The sequence below is a fragment of the Oculina patagonica genome, chromosome 3, assembly GCF_052425735.1.
Source record: "Oculina patagonica isolate OP01 chromosome 3, crgOcupat, whole genome shotgun sequence".
Taxonomy (NCBI): domain Eukaryota; kingdom Metazoa; phylum Cnidaria; class Anthozoa; order Scleractinia; family Oculinidae; genus Oculina; species Oculina patagonica.
Window position 1 is genome coordinate 7092208 of NC_135760.1, and position 21649 is coordinate 7113856.

Sequence of the window (21649 nt, forward strand, 5' to 3'; positions counted from 1 at the left end):
GAAAGGTTTAGGTCAAGAGTAAGCCATCTTGGCAGCCCCTCATTAAACAGCACAATTACCAAACACGATGTCAGCACTTACGTACAATTATTAAAGATAAATTCTAAATAGCAAAAGAGTAATGATGACAGACAGACAGAAAAACTTACCAAGGGTCCAGGAGAATCACTGAGGTTCATGCTCAGAGAAGGCCTCTTCATCCACGATACTCCTACCAAGAAATAAAAGCAAACAGTTCTTTTCAGGAAGCAGTTATTGTAAGTGGTTCATGGGTAACTACCAAACCTCACCTAACAGTAACAATTTAACGGAGCTAACAACAAAGAGCGCCTACGTTCCCTTGCCAGTCAGCGGTGTTTGTGAAATGCCCATGCACCAGGGCTCCACGTGGCCAGGATTGAGATGTGTTGGAAGCCAGTGATAGCGTTTACAGTGAGGGTTTTGTGTGGGAGCCCGTCTTCAAGGCTGTTTCCCCTTACCCTCCCTCCCTTTCCACTGTTTAATCAGTGTGACGAGTGCCTGTCCTCCCTCTTTCTGCGTGGGGGCTCATGGCTAGGTTACCAGTATTTGCAAGCCATGGGAGCGGTCTCCATCTTGGAGCGGGCTGCCAATAGTGAAAGCTCCTGAATGTCTCAGGCACCCCACCTCCATTTAGCGATGCAGTTGTTAACTCACAATATCAAATGAACACGACCGTCAACTAGTCAATAGCATCTTGATGTGTCACCATTTTCTCTGAACTTACATTAAGACAAATGTATGGTAAACAGTAAGAGAATTGACATGTTGAACTTTGGCACTTACCAGGTGTTTGATAAGGCTGGGGTCCATTCAGATCTGACTGTGGGCTGCCGTATCTATTTTTCTCTGAAAAATACTTTAGAGACTCGAAACGACCTGATGCCCCAAGGTACTGCTGGGCATGTGGCGACAGTGGTGGCTCGTATGGAACCTGTAGGGAAAATTTCGAATTGAGAACATCATGGTCAAACACTGTACACAATTTGGTCTTTTGGAAGTGAGTGAGGTAGTTGTATGCCACTAATTACTAGCGGAGCCCCCATAGCCACAGAAATAGGGGAATCATGCATGAACAGAAATAGGAGAATCGTGCATTTGCTTTTTCATGGTCATCATGGCTAGCAGCATGGTTCACGGGTGTGTGTGCTCTATGATGACAACGTCGTGCAACATGGCGTTTATACTCCAGAAATAGGTTAACGCTTAAGTCAGCTTGCATCTTTGATATTGGAAAACCATGTTATGGTCAATTGACAGCTGTCAAAACAAGGTATCCGCTGACCAGTATCACATGACCATGTCGCAGGCTCACGTGTAGAGCTCATCAAAGGTTAAAGGGTTTTATGAAGTTGACTTTTGACCAGGTAATGGTTTTCCATTGGATCGCGGGCTCAAGTCTACTGGTTGGTATGTGAGATGTTGATATCCACTGATTACTGGTTTATATTTGAGGTAGTTGTATGCCAGTCTGGCCAAACAGAGACGTAAGTAGACGCAATTTTTCAGCTTTAATAACTAGTTTGTATGTGAGGCAGTTGTATACCACTATTTGTAAATGATACAACTGTATGTATAACTAAGACTAACTCAAAGTCGCCCCGTACAAGTCATGAAAAAGTCGCATTTAACCCCAAGTGTTAAAAAGTTGTAAGAGCCTTCACACTCTCTAACAAACTTCACCATTTTTTGGCAAAAGTCTGCTTAACTTACTCAGACAAAACAAGATGATAAACTGAAATATTATAACTCACCTGACCCGGCGTTGGGCTTTGAGTGGATGGCCCGTATGTTGCGTATCCTGTCGGAGAGAAATCTGAGCCCCATGTTGAGAGACTCATGTTAGTGCCCATGCCTTGGCGGAATGTTCGTTCAGTGCTCTCGGGGAACTGGAACGTAACGCTACCTGCCCTTTTTCCTGTCATCATGCGTCCAGGGTACCCAGCGCTCTCGGATCTGTCTGGGGTTTGAAACATCAGGCTTTCTGCTCCTGGTGTTTTTAGCATTCCAGTGTTCATGTAGTTTGACGAGGAAGGAGTTTCCTGAAATTGCAAGGACAAAAACAAGAAAGTTAACTTGCCGACTTTGTAGAAGGTAAAATTCAACATGGCAATCTTCATAAATGCTAACTTGCATTCTAAAGCAAGGAATCACGTCACCCACCCCTCCCACCTTCCCATTGTAGACGGAGGGGTCTTGAAAAAGAGGAGGGAGGTTATTTATATACTTTTATATTTACTTTTACTTTTTTTTTTATTTTGAACGTGTCAGTGACCAACACGATAGCCTATGCTTCTTTGGTCACTGAGCACAATAATTTTGGCTCTTATTTTTGTTAAATTTTCCTTCTTTTAATTAATGTACTTTCCGTAAAATAAAAGAATCTGGTAAATCTGGGTATAAAATCCCATTTCCCAGCCCAAATTTTCCCATTCCCTCCAGACTATTGTTTTCCCGATTTTCCAAATCCCATTCCCAGTTCTAGTGTTTACTTGTTTGTGATTTCCATTCCCAGGGATCCAAATCCCACTTTCTCAGTTAAAATACGCCCATTTGAATCCCAGTTCATTTCCCCCCTTCAGGCTCATCTAAAGGGCAAGGCAGCATTTCACTCTTACCAATACAGAGTCTAGTTTCTGCCTGACTTTCCGCATGCGTAAGACATCACTGCCCACATCAGCCATGTGCACATGCCTGGTGACGTCATCAGGTGTAGCTGTGTTCTGCTGTGAGGTAGTGACTTGTTTTGATGGAGTCACTGGAGGAGTCATGAACTTCTTAGCTTCTTCTTTAGCGGCTAAGAAAAATAAAAAGTCTCTTTGAGGCTACCACTATTTTGCACCAGGCGAATGAAAAGATCATAAATGTTATATGCTTGAAGAATTTGAAGTATGAGCAGCAGTATAAGCAGAAACGATGAAACATTTGGACAAAGTGCGTAACAAATTAAACAAACGTTTGTTTATATGGTGTAGAGTGTATGAAAGAATTCATATATCAACGGATGAGAAACGAGAATCAAAGATCTCTTCGAGATACCGAATATTTTGCATAAAGTATGAGTAGGGGAAATGGTAATATTGGAAGCAATTTGCGATGCATTAAATCAACAGGTTAAAACCGATCTTTAAGTTTGACTGCTACTTTGCTCCAAAAGAAAGGTTATCAGAAATCAAAAGGCCATCAAATCAAACAACAGAAATCAACCAACAAAAGGAAAGTGAACCTTATTTATCTCGCGCTCAATATATAACAGTTTAGGATAGAAGGTGTTGACGCATTCGTATTCCCTTTGAGAGACGTTTTCATCAGCTACAGCGAAAAGTATTCCCTTAAGAAATTAAGACTAAAAGCCAGAAAAAAGTCTGGTTTCAACGGGATTAAATCTGTGACCTAACAGTCACTATCAGTCTAACAGTCATTAAAAAGCTGCTCTACCGAGCAAACAAAAATATAACAAACCTTTGGGATCGTAATGGTATACAAGAACAGGATGCGAGTCTCCAAAGGAGCAAAAGGCGATTATGTGATCGAGAGGGTGGAACTGTACATCTGATACAGCATGATGATACCCGAGAGATGTGTATACTGATACCAAGTCACCTGAAATGACAGTGAAACAATTTCAATGCGCTATCAGTCAATCACCCCGATTACAACAGTTATATAAGTTTCTCAAACTCAAAAACAAAGCAAACCATAATCGAGAGGGTGGTTTGAAAATGTGATCTTAATTAGCATAGATTTTTTACGATTTTATTTATCCGTTTACTCCTTAGTTTTTGTCTACATTGAGAGGATATATCAAACACTCGAGAGAGTGTTTCATCGGGATATCCAAACACCGAGAAGGGGTTAAAAATACGAAGTGCAGCGGAGTTTTTTGACGAAATTCAAAGTGTTTGTATTGCTGATGAAACACTATCTCAAGTGTTTTATATATCTTTTCAATCGAACCAAAAACTAAGAAGTAAACAGACAAATATATCACAGTTAGGATTTTCTTTGTTTTAACTTGATGAATTATTAATCAGTTTGAGGAATATTACTTTTCAAACTCAAAAACAAAGTACATCTTGATCGCGAGGGTGGTTTGGAAATCTGACCTTAATTGACATAGATTTTTATGATTTTATTTATCCGTTTACTGCATAGTTTTAGTATCGAGTGAGAAAATATATCAAACACTCGAGACAGTGTTTAATCACATTGCCAAAACCGCCGAAGTTCGTCAAAAATACTCCGCTGCACGTTGTATTTTAAACTCTCTTCTCGGTGTTTGAAATGTGATAAAATACTCTCTGTCGTGTTGTATAAATTAACTCTACACTGTTTAAAGTCTTAAGGCTTATTTATACCCCTGGCAAATTGATTTCCCTAGCAGAACGAATATTAGAAAGGGATTTTTGAAAACGTTTGTTTTACAAAGGTTCAAACTACTGTACTGCCTTTATTTTTACATTTGAAACTCACCAATTACCAGTTAAGCAAGTCTAACCTGTTTCAGTGTTCCACACATATGCATAGCCATCCTCTGAGCCCGCGATAACAAAGCACCCACATGCACTGAGAGTGCTGCGGATATGCTCTTTGAAATTGGAAGCACCAAGATAGCGTTGCATGACGGTATAGCTCCTCAAGTCCAGCATGCACAGCACACTGTTGCGGACATGAACCAGCAGCTTACGTCCATTGGGGTGAAGGCTGAGGGCGTTGATGACGTTACCCTGCAGAGTTTTATCATGCATTAGACGAGTTCTGTCGACTAGTGTTTAAAAGGGAATCTCCACTCTTACGACAAGTTGACGTTGATTGTTTGAAATAATGCCAAAATTCCAAATTTTACAGTACACGGGAGAAATAACATTTATAGCAACAGAAAGTGGAAAAGGTTGTGGCTTTTAAATTTTCTATGCGCCACCATTTTGGATTTTATGACATGAAATGGTTGTCGCTATTTATAGAAAGCAGAGGATCTTTTTGTCATAAGATTGGAGCATTTTCAATGATCAGCTCGTTCCATTCCCAGAACAAGACGTGCACACACATCAAGGGTTTACAAGTTATCCTAGCATTTTGTTCTTTGAAGTCTTGTATATTCCCCCCTCCCCCAGGGTTACTAATGTTTTCTTGGGAGTGTTTTTCCCCAGGATTTTCTTTTTTTTCCCCAGAAGCTGCCTACGTTTTTCGCTAGGAAGTCCCCTGTTTTCTGAGGGTGTCCAATGTTTTCCCAGAGAGACTTGCGTGTTTTCTGCAGAATATCCTATACGTTCCTCGGGAATCTTGGTAGTTGTCTTGCATGCTTACTATCAACAAAGTTGAATAACTAAAGGCGCACTTATCGTTACTTATGCTCTTTAAACCGCAAATGCACTGAATCTACAAACCTGAAGTTCATCAATAGCTACTTTCGTAAACAGAGTCCAGTCGTACACATAACCTTGGAAGGACGAAGAAGAAGAAAAGAAAAAAAAAATGAACTAAACCATCCTTTGTAACAAGGCCGAGTCGTGCCCAGTAGTTACCGACAGGTGCAATGGTTGGCATGGAATCAGATGACTGGGTATGAGAAGGCAAAACAACGATACCTGCAGTTATGACATCAAAGATGTTGTGCTTCTTTCGAAGAAAGAAACTTCCTAGCCCACATCGTAGGTAACTTAACAACAGTGGTTTCATTATGTAGAACATTACTTGACAAATGACTAGACCCCCATTGGGAAGCGAGGATGACTAATGATGGCGAGGATGAAAATGGATTACAGCTTGGACAAACTTGAAAGTGTGATATCTTCACATTCAGATAGAGTTCGTCTTATGTCATAATAAAACACGTCTACAACATCTTACCGCCAGTTCCTTTTCTCTTTCTCTTGGTATCCACTTGAGGGTGAATATATGAGTTCCAAATAATAACAATCCCATTACTGTCTGCTGAAAACATCTTGGCACCTTGTAGGAAAGAAACTAAAAGTTACACAAAATGAAACAAGTAAAATCGATGGCTCTCATATAGCGCTCGTATACAATGGCTTTATAACGCTTTACATCGGTTTTATGAGAGTGATAACCTTGCCCGCCAAACCCATTGTAACTACAGAGATTAGATCAACCATGAAACTGGGAACTTGGTGCCCTACTCTTATCAAACAATTTGAGTCGATATATAAAGGTGGGAGACAAAGCCAACCGTTCAACATCCCTTTCCAAGGAAGTGATCAATCTGAACTGAGGCACAGATCTTTATTCACAGCCAGCATAATCTTACCAGGTATCTTAGTCCCTGGTTGTTGGTCTGGTTGGCATTTGAACCTATGACCTCTTGCATTTAGGGCAGGCCACCATACAATTTATTGCATTAACGTTCTTAGTGTTTAACTTTTTACCTTCTTCATCAAAGCAGATACTGTTAATGAAGCCATCATGCCCTTCAATCTCCCTAAGAAGCTATGAACAACATCATTTATCATTAGTAGAGTGGTTAATGAGCATTTTCTGTGCTTATCTTTTCTTTCCCAAGTTTGAAATATCCCTTTCCTTTCTGACCGCCTTCCTTTCTCCAGTTCCAGCCTCATGACCCTTTATCTGGGTCGCTGACTAGTCGTAGCATTTCAACTCCTCCCTGAATGGGATGCTAGTCAAAAAGGGTTACCTTTAGTATTAAATGTCTTACCCCAAAACACAATGCAGTGACCCCAGCTACGGCTCAAAGTACATTGTCAGAAAAATATCAATCAAATACAGATACCGTAAGCTAAGGCGGTTTTCCTCACGTATCGCCGCAAAATCAAAACTAACTTTAAACAATCTATATCAAAACATCAAAACATAGCATTGTATTGTTCAAGGAGAATTGGAATCTATACCCATAATGCTTTGGATTCAAACTTTATTATTCTTTTTTTCGCTCACGTGACCAATTCATTTTGCTTCGGAGGTCACAAACAGCTCCGACATTTCGCGAGAGAAAGCTAATTTATCTTTATTGCTACGATCTTGGAGCACAAGAAAGTGTTAAGTTGGAATTGCTCTAGAAAAACGGTTCACAGAAAGTCAAACTACATATTGTGAGATCGCTACTTTGAAGATTTATTGACAACCGTGAAATTATATCCCTTCTTTGGGGGTCTTTACTTTTGGAACTTAACGGTATTTGGACAGTAGTCAGGACCTACCTTGCCATTCAGCCCTTCACTCAGTTTGGTCCAGACCCTAACGAGGTGATCATATCCCCCCGTTACTATGATATGAGGGGAGCTTGGATGATATTGTGCTGCATACACAAAACAGGGGTGTGGAAAGAGCTTGATGGATGACGTCATCATCACTTTTGTGTCCCAGCATCTGTTGATTGGTTAATAGAAATTCGTTAAAAATTACATTAAGGGCCTCTTTACGTTAGACTTTTCGTCCCGGGATGAATTCATCTCGGTGTCTGGTCATTTTCTTGTTGCTGTCTACATGATGATACATGATTTCATCCCTGTCCTGAGCACCGGGATGAAACGTGATGAAAAACGCAATGTAAACAGTCTTTCCGGGATGAAATATAATGTAATGTAAGCACGGGCAAAATGAATTCAACTCGGGCAGGATGACTTACGTCCGGGCATCCCGGGATGAACACGCCCATGTAAAATTAAATTTTTTTCATCCTGGGATGAAACTTACCTCGGCTCTCATGTAAAGAGGCCCTAATACTAGCAACACAAATATTAGCTGGAAGGCCAGACAAAAAAATATTCGGGACAAGGTCATAGCATATGGAACAAGGAAAATGATTCAGGGTCAAACATTGCCCTGAATGGCCAAACTTAACTCAGTCAGTAAGAATTTTATTCAACCACATTTATTGAGTTGATTTTGTTTTAAAAACTTGAAAATATTTTGAATATTCTGAATTGTGGGTGCTAAGTGAAGGCTTTTTTACACCAATTTTTACGTGACAAATATAATTCTTGAGAAGCTGGCGTGTCAGCTTTTAAGTGACAAATAAAAGTTGTCACATATGAAAATTTCTCATGTAGACGACTTGTTACATAAAATTTGGCAAATATTGCCTCAGCATACGTATGTGGTCCCCAATCTCCCAATAGCACTGTATGTGCTCATCTCTGCTGTCAAAGGTCATTAATGGCGTGCTAAACTTTGAACTGCCGACAAATAATGATGTTGTGTTATCTACACGATTAAATATATTTGTCACATGAAAATTGCTCGTGTAAACGCGGCTTGAATTGTTGGCAAGTGCAGGTGGGGCCATGCAGATGGCTTTTCCAGCCCAGTTCTATCCCGGGGGGGCACTCCCATACATGAGCTATATAGGTATGTGCCGCTGTGAAGGGTATGGTTTTCAAGCAGTTTAGTCTGGGATAGGGTATAGAAATCAGAGAGTTTTGGTCTAGAAAAGGGAAGCATTTGCCGGGAAATCGATCGACGGTGACAAATATAGTCCAGAAACTCGGAAGAGAAAGAGGCTTTCCTAAACGTAAATAAAATCATCGCGGCATCGTTGTTCACAGATGGTTTTCCATTAAAACACTGATAATGATACAGTTCTAACAAAATGCAAGTCTGGGATAGGGTAGGGATTTTCAGTGTCTAGTCTAGTATAGGGTTGCAAAAATCAGCTGAAAATGGTCTGGTATAGGGTAAGGGCTTCAAATTCCCAGTGGCACACCCCCACCCAAAAATATACCGGGTGCCCCCCCCCCCCCGGGAGTTCTATCAACCCATCCAATCCTACAGTAACACCTACAGTAAGCTCACCGTATTGTTTTCTATAGTATTGCACAAGGAGGGCCATACAAGGGTATGTTAACATGCTGCATTTGTTACTTATTCTAGAATAATTTGATTTATACCTGACTGTTCCATCAGAAGAGGTTGACAAGAGTTCTGAATCATCAGGCGCCCAGCACAGATCATAGATGATACTGAAATGTCCTGGCAGATAAACACGAGTCTCGTACGATGGGACCTACAACATCATGAAAAGAGGCTGAGGTTAACTTCCCTGTACAGTCTGTAACATTGTATTGATAAGACAAGAAAACAGTTAAGTCATAATCATTTTGTTTGTAGTTTGATTGTACACAAACAGTAATGTAACTAGTAATGTACCATTGACTGTACTTATTGAGTAAAGGATAACTAGATTTTATGTTTTAGTCTGATTGGAAAAGCTCAAAAACTGTTACTAGTCTGATCATCTTAGAAAACACGACAATAATGGACTGTTTTTTGTTTACCAGTACCGGAGACATGACAGAAGCCCATAAGGAGGTAAGAATGAATGACGATGAGGATGGAGATGGATTACAACATAAAATCTTGAAATTAAGAGGCTTGTGTCCAAAAGCTCACCTCATAAATAAGAATGGGAAAACTTTCCAAGTCAGCACAGCCACATGCAAGGTATCTAAAAATCAAGTAAAAGCTATTATAGCTACCACGATCAATAGATTCTTAAGGAACTACAAAAAGCTTTTCAGAAATGCAAGTATACAGTCTAATTGTCTTGCCGAAAGTAGTCTTAAGAAAGACTGCTGTTGTTGACTGATATTTTAAAGTGTCTATCCAGCCTACAGGTTTTTTGTGGTTTTCGTATCTTTATAATGCATAAACAAGTTTTCTAAAAGAAATTTTTGGATTCCGCCGCTTTTTCGCTGCAAAATCGAGCTTTAAAGTTCCCGTTTCGGCCACGCCCAAAGAAGTTGACCGGGAGTCAAGACCAGAAAGAGTCTGGGTTCCAGACCGGCTGTGACGTCAGATCAGGAACCGCGAAATCTTGCCGCCATTTAAAGTCAGCATTTCTTCTGTAATAGCGAGGAGATACTGACGGTAGAAATATTCCAGATAGATGCGTCGTTGCGGTATGCTTGAATACTCCAAACGAAGAAAAGGGTATTGCGTTGCATTTTGGGGTGATGTGAGAACAGAAGCAAAGGCTAAGGAAAAGTAGATAGACATCGTCAAGTTAAAACGTGCAAGGTGGAATCCGAGTGCTTCGTCTGCCGTCTGCGCTTGCTACTTCCCTCCCAGGGATATTACAAGAAGATATTCCCTTGAAAATCTTCAATGCCAATGATCGCTGATCTAAGATGATATTGGCATTGTTACTGTGCCAAGATTTCACCGGAATACTTAACTTTGTCCAGTCGAAGTCGTCATCGGGTATTCATTACTCATTAATCATTTGCATTTGATTGAGTGTCTGTTCTCGAGAGACAAGACACGCGTCTCGCTAGACGCCTAAAAAACTACAAGTAAACGTCGCCATCTTCCCAAGAGATTTTTATTGCCTATTGTCAACCATCGTGTAGAAATAATAAGTGAGCAAGCGTCGCCAAGCAAAGATAACATGTAGCTGAAGCGACGTTCGATTTGTCGACCAGTCAAGGTAAAGCGAATTATTTCTCCCTCGAATATCGCTTGAATTTCTGTTTCTGTTTCTTGTAAGTCTTGTTCATAAAGTCTTATTAAAATGTGATCTTTATAATCGATAACACTGCGCTCGTACGTAGCTTTTCAGGGTTTCAACTCTCATACATATAAAGTTATAATTTTATCGATCGGTCTCCGCAAGCGCTATTGTTTGTTTAAAGTGCGTACAATGGAAAGTTTATCAAAGCTTTCACAGCCTAAAGTAAGCATTGTCACAATAAAAAGAAAAGTTTTTCTAAGTTACAAAAGTTAAAAAATCGATATAATATGACTGTTTGTTAATCGTTTTTGAGACATGCAATCAGTCGCACTTATCATAAGCGCGTGTTGTCGGCATTTCTAAACGCGTGAATAGTCGTTTGTATTTTTATTAGGCTGTAACAAGAATGACTAAAGTAGCTCGTATTTTAATAAGCTGTTATAAGAAGGACTAATAAAAGTAATAAACATGTTTATTAATATCAATCTTTTGCGTATCAACTAAGGACACATTTATTTGCAAAATACGCGAATCTACCGACGCGAAAAGTTTCGATTCAAAACAAACAAGCATACCACACTGATTTAAGTCAATGCGTTGTGTGAGTGTCAAGGACAGTCTATTCGTTATATTGTTTTCATTTTCGTTTCACATCTGTAATGAAAATTAAAAGGTATACAGCCTGAGAATGCAGATCGATTTCCGTCCGTCGTTGTAGGTTTCGCGACGCGTCAAGTTTCCATTCAAAGCTTTCTGGAGTGAATTTGCGTACAAAATGCAAATTTAATGCGCTGAGTGAGTGTTTGGAAAAAGTATCTATATACCGGTATGTGTCTAATTCCACGACTCTGTTTAGCCGGTTTTGTAATTTTCGTTCCCTCTCTTCAATAAAATGCTTCTCTCGATTATATTCTTCTATCCATGCATCGTCCGCTAGAGGTTCTTGAGAGTAAGCACCTTCTTCTTTGTTACTCTTATCTTCTACTGCAGTGCAAGCGAACGATTCGAGTTCTCCGGACTCAATCTCTTCGTTCGAATCAGATGAACTGCTAGTCACGTCTTCTTCAGATAAGAAATCGCTGTCATGTGAGTATTCCATCCAAACTCGAAGAATTCTTGGGAAAAACAAACTTTATGTAGTGGCTGTCAAGCAAATAAACAAATGCAAATGCTTCGAGCGGTTCCTGATATGACGTCACTCATCACCAATCCTCGATCATGCGGTCAACTTCTTTAGGCGTGGCCGAAGCGGGAACTTTAAAGCTCGATTTAGCAGCGAAAAAGTGGCGGAATCCAAAAATTTCTTTTAGAATACTTGTTTATGCATTATAGAGATACGAAAACCACAAAAAACCTGTAGGCTGGATAGACACTTTAACCACCGAAGCAGAAGCCCTTTTTAGATGGGTGGCGTCAAGGCAAAACTGACACAGAATGTCTCTTTGTAAGAATAAGTTGTAACAACTGTAATAAACAAACTCAAAATCTCTCTTGTTTAATCTGGAGGAAACCATTGCTTAGTAATAAATAGTTAACATTTAAAGAATGTCACGCATAATTTGTATAAAATAATAATTATACCTGCCATTGTGAGAGAACTTCAAGATGAAACAGCCTCTCTTTCCAGATAAAAGGGATGCCTTCTGTTTGTTTGGAATACGATTAACCTGTGACCAAAAAATAAAACAAGAGAAATGAAGCAACTGAAGATCCGGTAAACACAGATATCATATGGTTATATCAGCTGGTTTACAGGTACTGCCACAGCAACAAAATAACAAGTCTCGAATGTCGTTCACAGGAATTTAAATGAGAATGACAATGATCTTTCACAGGAGATAAGAATAAAAATGGGAGTGTTTCGCAGAGTCTATTAAAAAACCATACTCAGCATACAGCTACATTTGATAATTAAGCAAGATAAGTAATAGTAATTGGACTGAGTGGAGTACAATTCAGGGAGTAATCGGGCGAGCCATTTTGAAATCGGCCAAGCGTGCAGCGGGAGGCCGATTTGTAATTACGATTACTAATTAATCATGTCAATAACAAAATTCGAGGTTAGGAAGTCTTTAGGACCCTTTATGTGAGGGAAAGTCAAAGGTAAATTCAGTTGGTTGCACAAAAAGTTAGAAAACAGCAAGAAAAAACCCATTCAAATGCGCATGATTGACGCGCGGATGGCGTAGGAAGTTGCTCAAATTGGATACCTGTAATTGGACACCCACGTGATCGTGCGCCGATTACGCGGCAAATAGGCGCGCACAGAACCAATCAAAAACAAGAATTTTGTTATAGATACGATAACTTATAAAATTGACTGATTTACCTGACCAGGAAGTCTGTTCCAGTTTGTAGGTTCACTATCCTTCTTTCCATCTCTAAATAAGATCAATGGGAAAACATCTAAATAATTTAGTTTGCCTAAAAGTGATCACTTTAAATGAATGAAATTCAAACCACTTTAAATCTATTGGAAGACTTCTTGTAAGTTAATACCTGCACCAGGTAAAAAAAAAAGGTTCAATTGAAACAAAATACAGTCGAAGCTCTCGTAAGCGGACACCCTCCGGACGCGAAAAAAGCGTCCGTAACTGGAGCTGGCCGCTTACGAGAATGGTTCTCGTCAGCGGCCACTAGAGATGTAGGGGATAGATGGCCGCTTACGGGAGCTTGCCCAGCTAACAATAACCGGACGGACGTAGATGACGACAAAACAAGCACTGAAATGTGGTCCTGTAATAACTGAGCTTAAAAACAAAGAAAAAGTCTCTGAAAGTGTCCGCGGCCGGTTACGGGAATGTCCGCTTACGAGAATGTAAAAATACAGAGTTTGTATGGGAGTTAAAACGGGGTTTCAAACAAGGTGGCCGTAAGTAGAGCTGTCCGCTTACGAGAGTGTCCGTTAAGAGAGCTTCGACTGTACAGCATAAAGACAAGAATTATAGAAATTGCTTTTGGCCAGTGAATGCCAACCTCATTCCATGTGCTCGTCTTTCAGCATCCAAAGCAAACTCTTCAAAGGTAACCTTTCCTTTTTCCTGCAAAATATAAAAGAAAAACACTCAGCTGGGTAAAAATACAAATCAACTGGGATTTATTAGCAGGCATTCTATCAGCCGATTTACATAGGTAACCGTTTTCGCATGCAATAAGCTTATGACAAGCTTCAACAATTTACTCATGACTTAGGGCCATTTACACATGTGCGCATCTGTTGTAAGGATGTGGTAGGTTGATTTTATATGATGCCATTTGTGTTGTAGTCATAGGGCGGGTCTGTCATAGTGTTAGCCTGTTGCACAGAATAATCGTAGACAAAACTGAACCATCTAATTGGCCCCTATGTAAGCTGGAAAATTCTGGTATGTGCATAATTAAAGATACGGCCAACAAAAAGTAACTGACTGTTTTATTTAAGCTCTAAAGGACTTTTCTCCCCAGGGGGGGTACTCCGGCTTGTAAATGACGGGGATGACCGAATGGAGGCAAAACTCAGGACCCAAAAAAATCCCCAAGTCTTCCGACATTACCCAAAAAAATCCCTGGACCAAAAAATAACCCCCCAAAAAATCCCTTGTCAAATTACCCCTAAATTGCCAGAGGGGCAATAATATAACACAAAGAAAATCATAAAAAATTGAACGCTCGTGTTTTTTTATTCATTATACCACAAATACGCCAAGGCCGCACCAAGGCACTTAAGTTCGTCTTTAATCCCCAAAAAACTCCCCTATTTAAATCAAGTCACCCAAAAAAATACTTGCCAAATTTTCCAACCCCAAAAAATCCCGAAATCGAAAATTTCAAACCCAAAAAAAATCCTTCGATCATCCCCGTCATTTACAAGCCGGAGTACCCCCCTGGGCTTTTCTCCCACTGTCATCAAGATCAACAGTATTATCGCAAATGCATGCCTCACTCTGTGTGAATAGCACGATATACAACTTAATCAAGTTATGCTAGGAGCAGGCAGGGATTTTTTGTAATAGAGAAGATGAAGATAATAATGATGTCTCTGGATCACTTTACCAATGCTTCACTGTTAATGTCTCTCAAACATTTTGATCTCCAGTACAAATGAATCCTATTCATTATAACTCAAGCCTCCAGAAAAAAAAAAAGTTATTGGGGGGAGGGGGGGGGAGGGGGTTAGAGTTATCGACAGTAAAATTAGAGGGGGACTGAGGGGGAATCAAAAAAGGTTCAAGTTGTCAGGATTCAACGATGTTAAACAGTGTACTGTATTTATTTTCGCTGGCTTTTGCTTCGTTATCGAGAAATAACATATGCAAAAAAACTTGGTATTTCCAGTCAGCGTCCTAATTGTTTTAGTACCACAAAGAAACAACTAAAGATGCCGACTGCAGAACCGGGTTTTTTGCATATGTTATTTCTCGAAAACGAAGCAAAAGCCAGCGACAATGAAACCAGGACAATGTTTCACGGATGTAATCCTATTCATTCAACTTAATCAAGTTATGCTAGGAGCAGGCAGGGATTTTTTGTAATAGAGAAGATGAAGATAATAATGATGTCTCTGGATCACTTTACCAATGCTTCACTGTTAATGTCTCTCAAACATTTTGATCTCCAGTACAAATGAATCCTATTCATTATAACTCAAGCCTCCAGAAAAAAAAAAAGTTATTGGGGGGGGGGGAGGGGGTTAGAGTTATCGACAGTAAAATTAGAGGGGGACTGAGGGGGAATCAAAAAAGGTTCAAGTTGTCAGGATTCAACGATGTTAAACAGTGTACTGTATTTATTTTCGCTGGCTTTTGCTTCGTTATCGAGAAATAACATATGCAAAAAAACTTGGTATTTCCAGTCAGCGTCCTAATTGTTTTAGTACCACAAAGAAACAACTAAAGATGCCGACTGCAGAACCGGGTTTTTTGCATATGTTATTTCTCGAAAACGAAGCAAAAGCCAGCGACAATGAAACCAGGACAATGTTTCACGGATGTAAACAAACACACATGCGAAATTTCAAGTTGTTTTGGCAATGTTCATTTTGAGCCAAAAATCACTTGTTCCCTTTTTTCCACTGAGCCCTTCAAAATTATTTTTTATTATGTTACAGAATGTACAATTATTACTCAGTTTAAAAAATCAAACCTGTTGGATAGCAAACATGGACCGCAGACTAGGATCAATAGTCTTGGGTGGTTGAACTCCTTTTAATGTTACATAAAGAGTGGATGGGTAAGGAACTCGTTTGGTTTGCTTCCACCATTGATACACCTATGAACAAAAAACAATACCAACCATTACTTACAAAAAAATAGGGACGTTAAAATTTCGGACATTTAATTTTCAGACACTTTTTACCTTATTTTTCAGACAAATTTCAGACAGAAATTTCAGACACTTTGCTGCTGAAACATAGCTAAATTTAATTCACGCCTACAAAGCACGAATTTGGCTGAAACAACATATGTGAAAATGATAGTTCTACCGCATTCTCAAGGTTTTAAAAGTAGCTCATCTAGACATGTAACTCTTCTTGTGCCCGTCTTTATACTAGAGATGCATACCCAGACGAGCAACAAATTTTTTTCCGAAGCTCATCTAGAAGGGTAACTCGACCCTAGTATAAAAACGTAACAGTAAACATGTACAATGTTTACAACAACCACAACACTGGCCATGATGCCCAGAACACTGACAACACCCACAACACCCATAATGTCTGCCTACAACGGCTACGTGGTGGCATCCTTTGATCACGAATGTTCATGGATCTGCTCCTTGGAGAGGTCCTTTTGGCTAGAGCTGGGACAGCGCCAGCTATATGGCTGTGCAGTCCAATCTGGGAGCAGCTACAGTACATAGTTCATACAATGGTCACAAGCTCCACAATATGGCTAAAACCACCTCAGCACCCACAAAGGCCACAAATATTACCTCCTCATATTTTTCAAACTTTTCTCAGTGTGAAATTTGTGATGTTAATTACCTCCACCATACTGTTTGACTTGATTGAGGACTTTGGAGGCTGGAACAGCTGAAGACGTACTTTTTTATCTGTGTTCGGTGTACCATTCCCACCAACAATCTGAAAAAATAATGGCAAATATTAACACTTTCAGTGGAGAATCTATGCTGAAAATATTGAATCTCACTTCTGCTATTAATTTACTGTCAATTCTGAAATTTGCTGCATACAGGATTACATCTCCTAGTTGCCAATAACTTTATTCTTATCACGCAAATTAAGCAAGGGAAATTAAATCGGTCAAGAAAAACAAAGCAAGACTTTACACTTTAAATTTTTATTTACCTGTAGACCGGGTATTTACAAGGCTTAAAAATTGTCAAAAAAACTTAAAAAATAGGAAAAAACCAAATGTTTTCGACTAAAGTGTGCTGATAAACCCTTCATATTAAATAAATAAAGTATACTCACTTTTAGAAAGGCCCATGCCACCTGATACCATCCTTTATCACTTGCCAGAGGTCCTTTTCTTCTTTTGGCAGCTGTCATGCTCAGGAAGTCTACCACCTTTAAAGACGATTATAGGAAATTTCAATGTGCTGTACTGCTTCCAACATATATGTTTAAGGAAAATCAGACAGTTTACTGGCTGATGAGGGTCAGTAGTGAAGAATTAGAGAAAGACCTGGCAAAAGGACATTTGGGAAACAAGTAAGAATCTGTACACAGAGGATGAAAATGGTTACATCATGTTTTCAGAATGTCACCTGTCGCAACAATTTAAGAACCCTAACCAGAGCCGCAAATAACAGTCGGTCATCGGACATTGGCCGACCAAAATTTGCTCATGTCCGACGAAATCCCAAGTGTGAGTCGGACATGGTGTCCGGACAATTTTTTGATCGTAAATCATTTTACGGCAATGATGAATAAAAATCTGTCCGACCACAATTTTGTTTTGTCCGATCAAGATGGTGTCTTAGTAGGACATATATGTCCTTTCAAGTGAAAAAATTATTTGCAGCCCTGCTAACATTGCACTGGGCACAAAAGTGTAGGAGGGTATGAATAACATAGATGTTGCAGAGGACTATTGATAAAGAAAGGGCACAGCTACGTTTTAGAACATGGAGAGAAGAAGAGACTGCAGTCAGAGATAGAGTAGAATAACAACTATTCTCCATAAGGAGAGAGAAGAAAGATGATGATGATGATGATGACGATGATGAAGATGTACTGCTGGAGGTATAATTGTATATGATTGATTCACTCGGATCACTAAGAAATCTGCTATAATTGACTCTCACCTCAAAGAACATTATGACCTTAGGGTCTGATTCCTGGCGACTGAGGAAGTATGAGAATATTTCATTGAACAAAAGAACTTCTTCCCAAGATGGCATCAAAGACCTAGAAACAAATTACAACAGGCCATGCTTAATCTATTATCCATAAAACTTAAAAAGGCTAAGTAATTGAAAGAAAAATGAAAGCCCACAAATTCTAATGGCCCTATTCTCCATAGGGCACCCCATGGATCTCATCCAGGGACAATATCAGTAAAGATTACAGGGTTTGTACTCTTTCTAATCTTGGATCCAAAATTCAAGTACTTTTCAAGGACTTTCAAGGCCAGAAATCCACTTTTTAAGGACACTGTTCTCTCAGCATGACATTTTGCAGATATTCTGTTTCCTTTACGAAAATTTCTGTGAGAATTTCATTTGTGTAGAAATTTGCTCCTTTATGTTTGGAGTAAATACTGAACAACAAATTTTAAGGACTTTCAAGCACCAAGCTAAGCACACTATTCAGACAAGGATTTCTAACATCTTGAATTTTGACTTTTAAATTCAAGGATTTTCAAGGACTTTCAAAGTGTGTACGAACCCTGAAAGAATATGTTTGACAGAAAAGAAAATCTCAAAAGCCAGAACAACTGTGGTTTATCTTAAGTTTCTACATGTAGATAAATACAACCAATGAAATAATATTTTTTTTATAACAGCAGCTGGGTAGCCCTCATCTGGAAAATTAATGGAGAATGGTGAATTGGAATGGGTTAAATTTAATTTTTTATTAACTTAATATGAAAAGACACTCAGGCACACACACATCGTTTACTTTACAAAGTCACATATTTTCTGTGTCAAACATTTGATACAGCTCACAAGCAACATTTAACCAACCCTAGAGGCAATAGGCAAAACAATCTTTCCATAAGCAATCACCAGAATGCAAAGTGCTGGATGGGTGCACTTTCAGTACGCTCTAGAGAAGCAACAGGCATGTCGAGAGGAACAAGACACATCTCGCAGAGGGTGCATGTAACTTACCTTCAACTGGTACTGTACTACCTGCAGAACTGTAGAAAACTTACTTGTATTTCTTGAAATCATATGGCTGTGTCATCACAGGCATGATGTAATCAACAGGGTTGTCACCTTCACTTTCATAGTAAGATGTCACACTGCGATCACTACAAGTATATAAGTTGCATTTTAGAAACTTGTGTAAGGGTTGAAGCAAGTAAAACAGACTCACTGCTTCTTGTAAGTGACTTTTAGTACTTCAGATTTGCTGAAATGCATTACTACTAGCTACAATGTACAGTTATAGAGAATCTGAAAATTCAACTAGATCTGTGTACACTGGCCAGGTGCTTTCTAGTTCTCAAAAACGCAACTTTATGCAACTTTTTCCAAGTTACATGACTCACTACATGAACGTATTAGCAACAACAAAGCTGCAGGACATTTGTTCTATTTATTTTTTTTATTTTTATAAAATAGAGCTTGGAAATGCACTGTGGTGTTATAACCATTTGTACTGTGACCAATCAATTGTACATCAAATCAGAAGGCAAATATTGTATGTGTTACATTAATTTAACAACATTTTTAATAAAATAATATTCCACTCGTGCCTCGAGTATCTGAACCTCAGTTTTACAGCCTTTAAGATTCCGATTATCTCAGCGTCTAAGGTCCAGAATTGCAGACATTGTTACTAATAATCCAGACTATTTTGGTGAGTCGCAACAAGCGCAGATATTAGTATAGTGTGCACTGTTCATTACACAAACTACTGATTAAATGCCATATATACCTGTCCGATTTCTTGACATATTGCCCTGTTTCCATATCGACCACATGAACTCTCACCATAGGGTGTGATATACAAAGGTCAGGTTTAAGGTTGTCAGCTCGATGGACCGTAACAGAGAGAATGAAACCGTCATCAGATCTTTTCTTAACAACTGTCAATGATGGATCAGCTTCAGGGTCTATAAAGATTCCAACGAGAAACTTTCAACAGATTGCATGATGTTGAAAGCAAGCATTGATGTTTTATCAAAATTTGCAATAAGTTAATCAATATCAAAACTGAGCTTGAGTTGTAAAGCTGATTGTACACAATTATAAAAGCATGATTAAAAAGTAATAATAATAACAACAGTAATTTAAAATAATAATAATAATAATAATAATAATAATAATAATAATAATAATAACTAAATAATAATAATTTATTTACATGTCATAAAACTAGCAGTATAAACCACTGTTTAACCTTCTAGAAAAATTTGAACATGTTTCCGGCCTTCGGATAAACCAAACCAAGTCAGAACTCCTTTGGTTAGGATCATGGCGTCTGCGCAAAGATAAAATCTTGAACTTAAAACTTAGTGAAGAGCCGATATATGCGCTCGGAATTTATTTTTCATATAATGACGAACGCGCAATTGAAAAAAACTTTTATGATAAACTCGGGTCGCTTAAAAAAATTCTCAACATTTGGTCATCAAGAGATATTTCTATTTATGGCAAAATTAATATACAAGGCTGTGCTCTAAGGAAATTTTCTGGGAGCCCTTCGGGCTCCCAACCCTGCCAGGTAGGGTGCCCAGCCCTTCAGGTTGGTCGCCCAAACTAATTAATTATTCAATTAATTTATTATTTAATTTATTAATATTATCATGGTTTAATAAGTTAATAATTAATTTACAATAAATTTAAATCATATAACCAATTAAAATTTGTTGTTGATTTTATTTCACAGCACACTCACTATGAATTGTGAGTCAAAAAAGTGTGAATTCCAGTATGCCTGTCATACGAAACCCATCGAAATTTTCGCGCCAAAACATTAGAATTTCTACCTTTTCGTAAAATTTTTTACCTTATCTAGTTTCATAAAAGAACGCCTGAGAAGTTAGGGCTAAAATCATTAACTGCAAGCTTTTCTTGTTTCATCGGTTTATTTGTCGAGAGTTTAAAAAAAATAAGAAAGTCGCAAGAATATAAGAAAGAACATTTAATTATAAATAGGTTGAGTTTCTATTCTTGTGACGGCTGAAAGAACCGCCATTTGAATGATAATCTGAGCCATGCAATTGGATAAAGAAACGGACTGATTTAAACATGCAGAAATTTACGGAACTGCCAACAATCTTACATTTAAAATCTTTTTTGCAGTTCACAAGGGTTTAATTTCACACACGGCGAAGTGATTGTTACTATTTTTAGCGGCCACTGCATTTTGACAAACTTGTGATATCCGACGAAAATTCCTTTATTAGCGTAAATATCTCCAAAGTTCTATTAATAAATATCGTTGAAATTTCATTTGAAATTACCACAGTAAATCAAGTTGTAAAACAAATAAATTCCATTAAGCTGAATGACAACAACATTTTATCGAGATTTGCTTTAATTATTAGAGTGCAACAAGTCGTCGCTAAATTAATCTATTCCTTTGTAAACATCTCCAGACGCAGAAATTTGCATGTGTGAAGAATTTCATTTCATGCTAACACTAACTCACTGCGCTTACAAAAACTATTGATATACCAAAATAAATGGGAACTAAACCATCTCGAAGAAAAAAATCAAGATTTTCAACCCAAATTATTATATTTTTTAAAATGTTCGTGCGGTCCGTCACGTGCAAAGTCAAGCTCGTGTTAAATCAGGTGGAACGAACTTGACAGCGCCGGCAAGCGTAAACATTTGATTCCGTAATGTGTGGAAGGCTATTTTCCCGTGAAAAACATAATCAATCTGCAAAAACATAATTTTACAGTCAATCTCCTGCTACACTACAGTGTGGAACGGCGAACAAGAGGGCCGGGTGCCCGGCCGGGCGACCAGTTTTATTTTCCGGTCGCCCGAGAGCAAATGTTAGTCGCCTGAGGCGACCGGGCACCGCTAGAGCACAGCCTTGATATAGTCAAAACACTTGCGCTGTCGAAACTCACGTTT

The 21649-nt window shown here is 38.8% G+C and overlaps 1 protein-coding gene across 3 annotated transcripts in view; it reads right to left on the reverse strand.

Moving 5' to 3' along the window:
* Positions 1-21649, reverse strand: part of LOC144645093 (jouberin-like) — a 35829-nt gene that overhangs the window by 6966 nt on the left and 7214 nt on the right. For 2 of the 3 annotated variants that reach the window (XM_078504567.1, XM_078504569.1), the window contains exons 10-30: positions 19494-19671; positions 18766-18864; positions 17693-17795; positions 16857-16952; positions 16407-16505; positions 15566-15691; positions 13421-13485; positions 12774-12825; positions 12026-12111; positions 9385-9439; positions 8883-8998; positions 7194-7362; positions 6405-6465; positions 5869-5970; positions 5406-5458; positions 4517-4745; positions 3481-3621; positions 2637-2815; positions 1773-2060; positions 805-952; positions 150-214 (exon numbers count right to left, since the gene is read on the reverse strand). In XM_078504567.1, coding sequence (XP_078360693.1) covers positions 150-214; positions 805-952; positions 1773-2060; positions 2637-2815; positions 3481-3621; positions 4517-4745; positions 5406-5458; positions 5869-5970; positions 6405-6465; positions 7194-7362; positions 8883-8998; positions 9385-9439; positions 12026-12111; positions 12774-12825; positions 13421-13485; positions 15566-15691; positions 16407-16505; positions 16857-16952; positions 17693-17795; positions 18766-18864; positions 19494-19671 — 2510 coding nt within the window. The remainder of the gene's footprint in view (positions 1-149; positions 215-804; positions 953-1772; positions 2061-2636; positions 2816-3480; positions 3622-4516; positions 4746-5405; positions 5459-5868; positions 5971-6404; positions 6466-7193; positions 7363-8882; positions 8999-9384; positions 9440-12025; positions 12112-12773; positions 12826-13420; positions 13486-15565; positions 15692-16406; positions 16506-16856; positions 16953-17692; positions 17796-18765; positions 18865-19493; positions 19672-21649) is intronic. The other variant, XM_078504568.1, reaches the window with a different exon arrangement.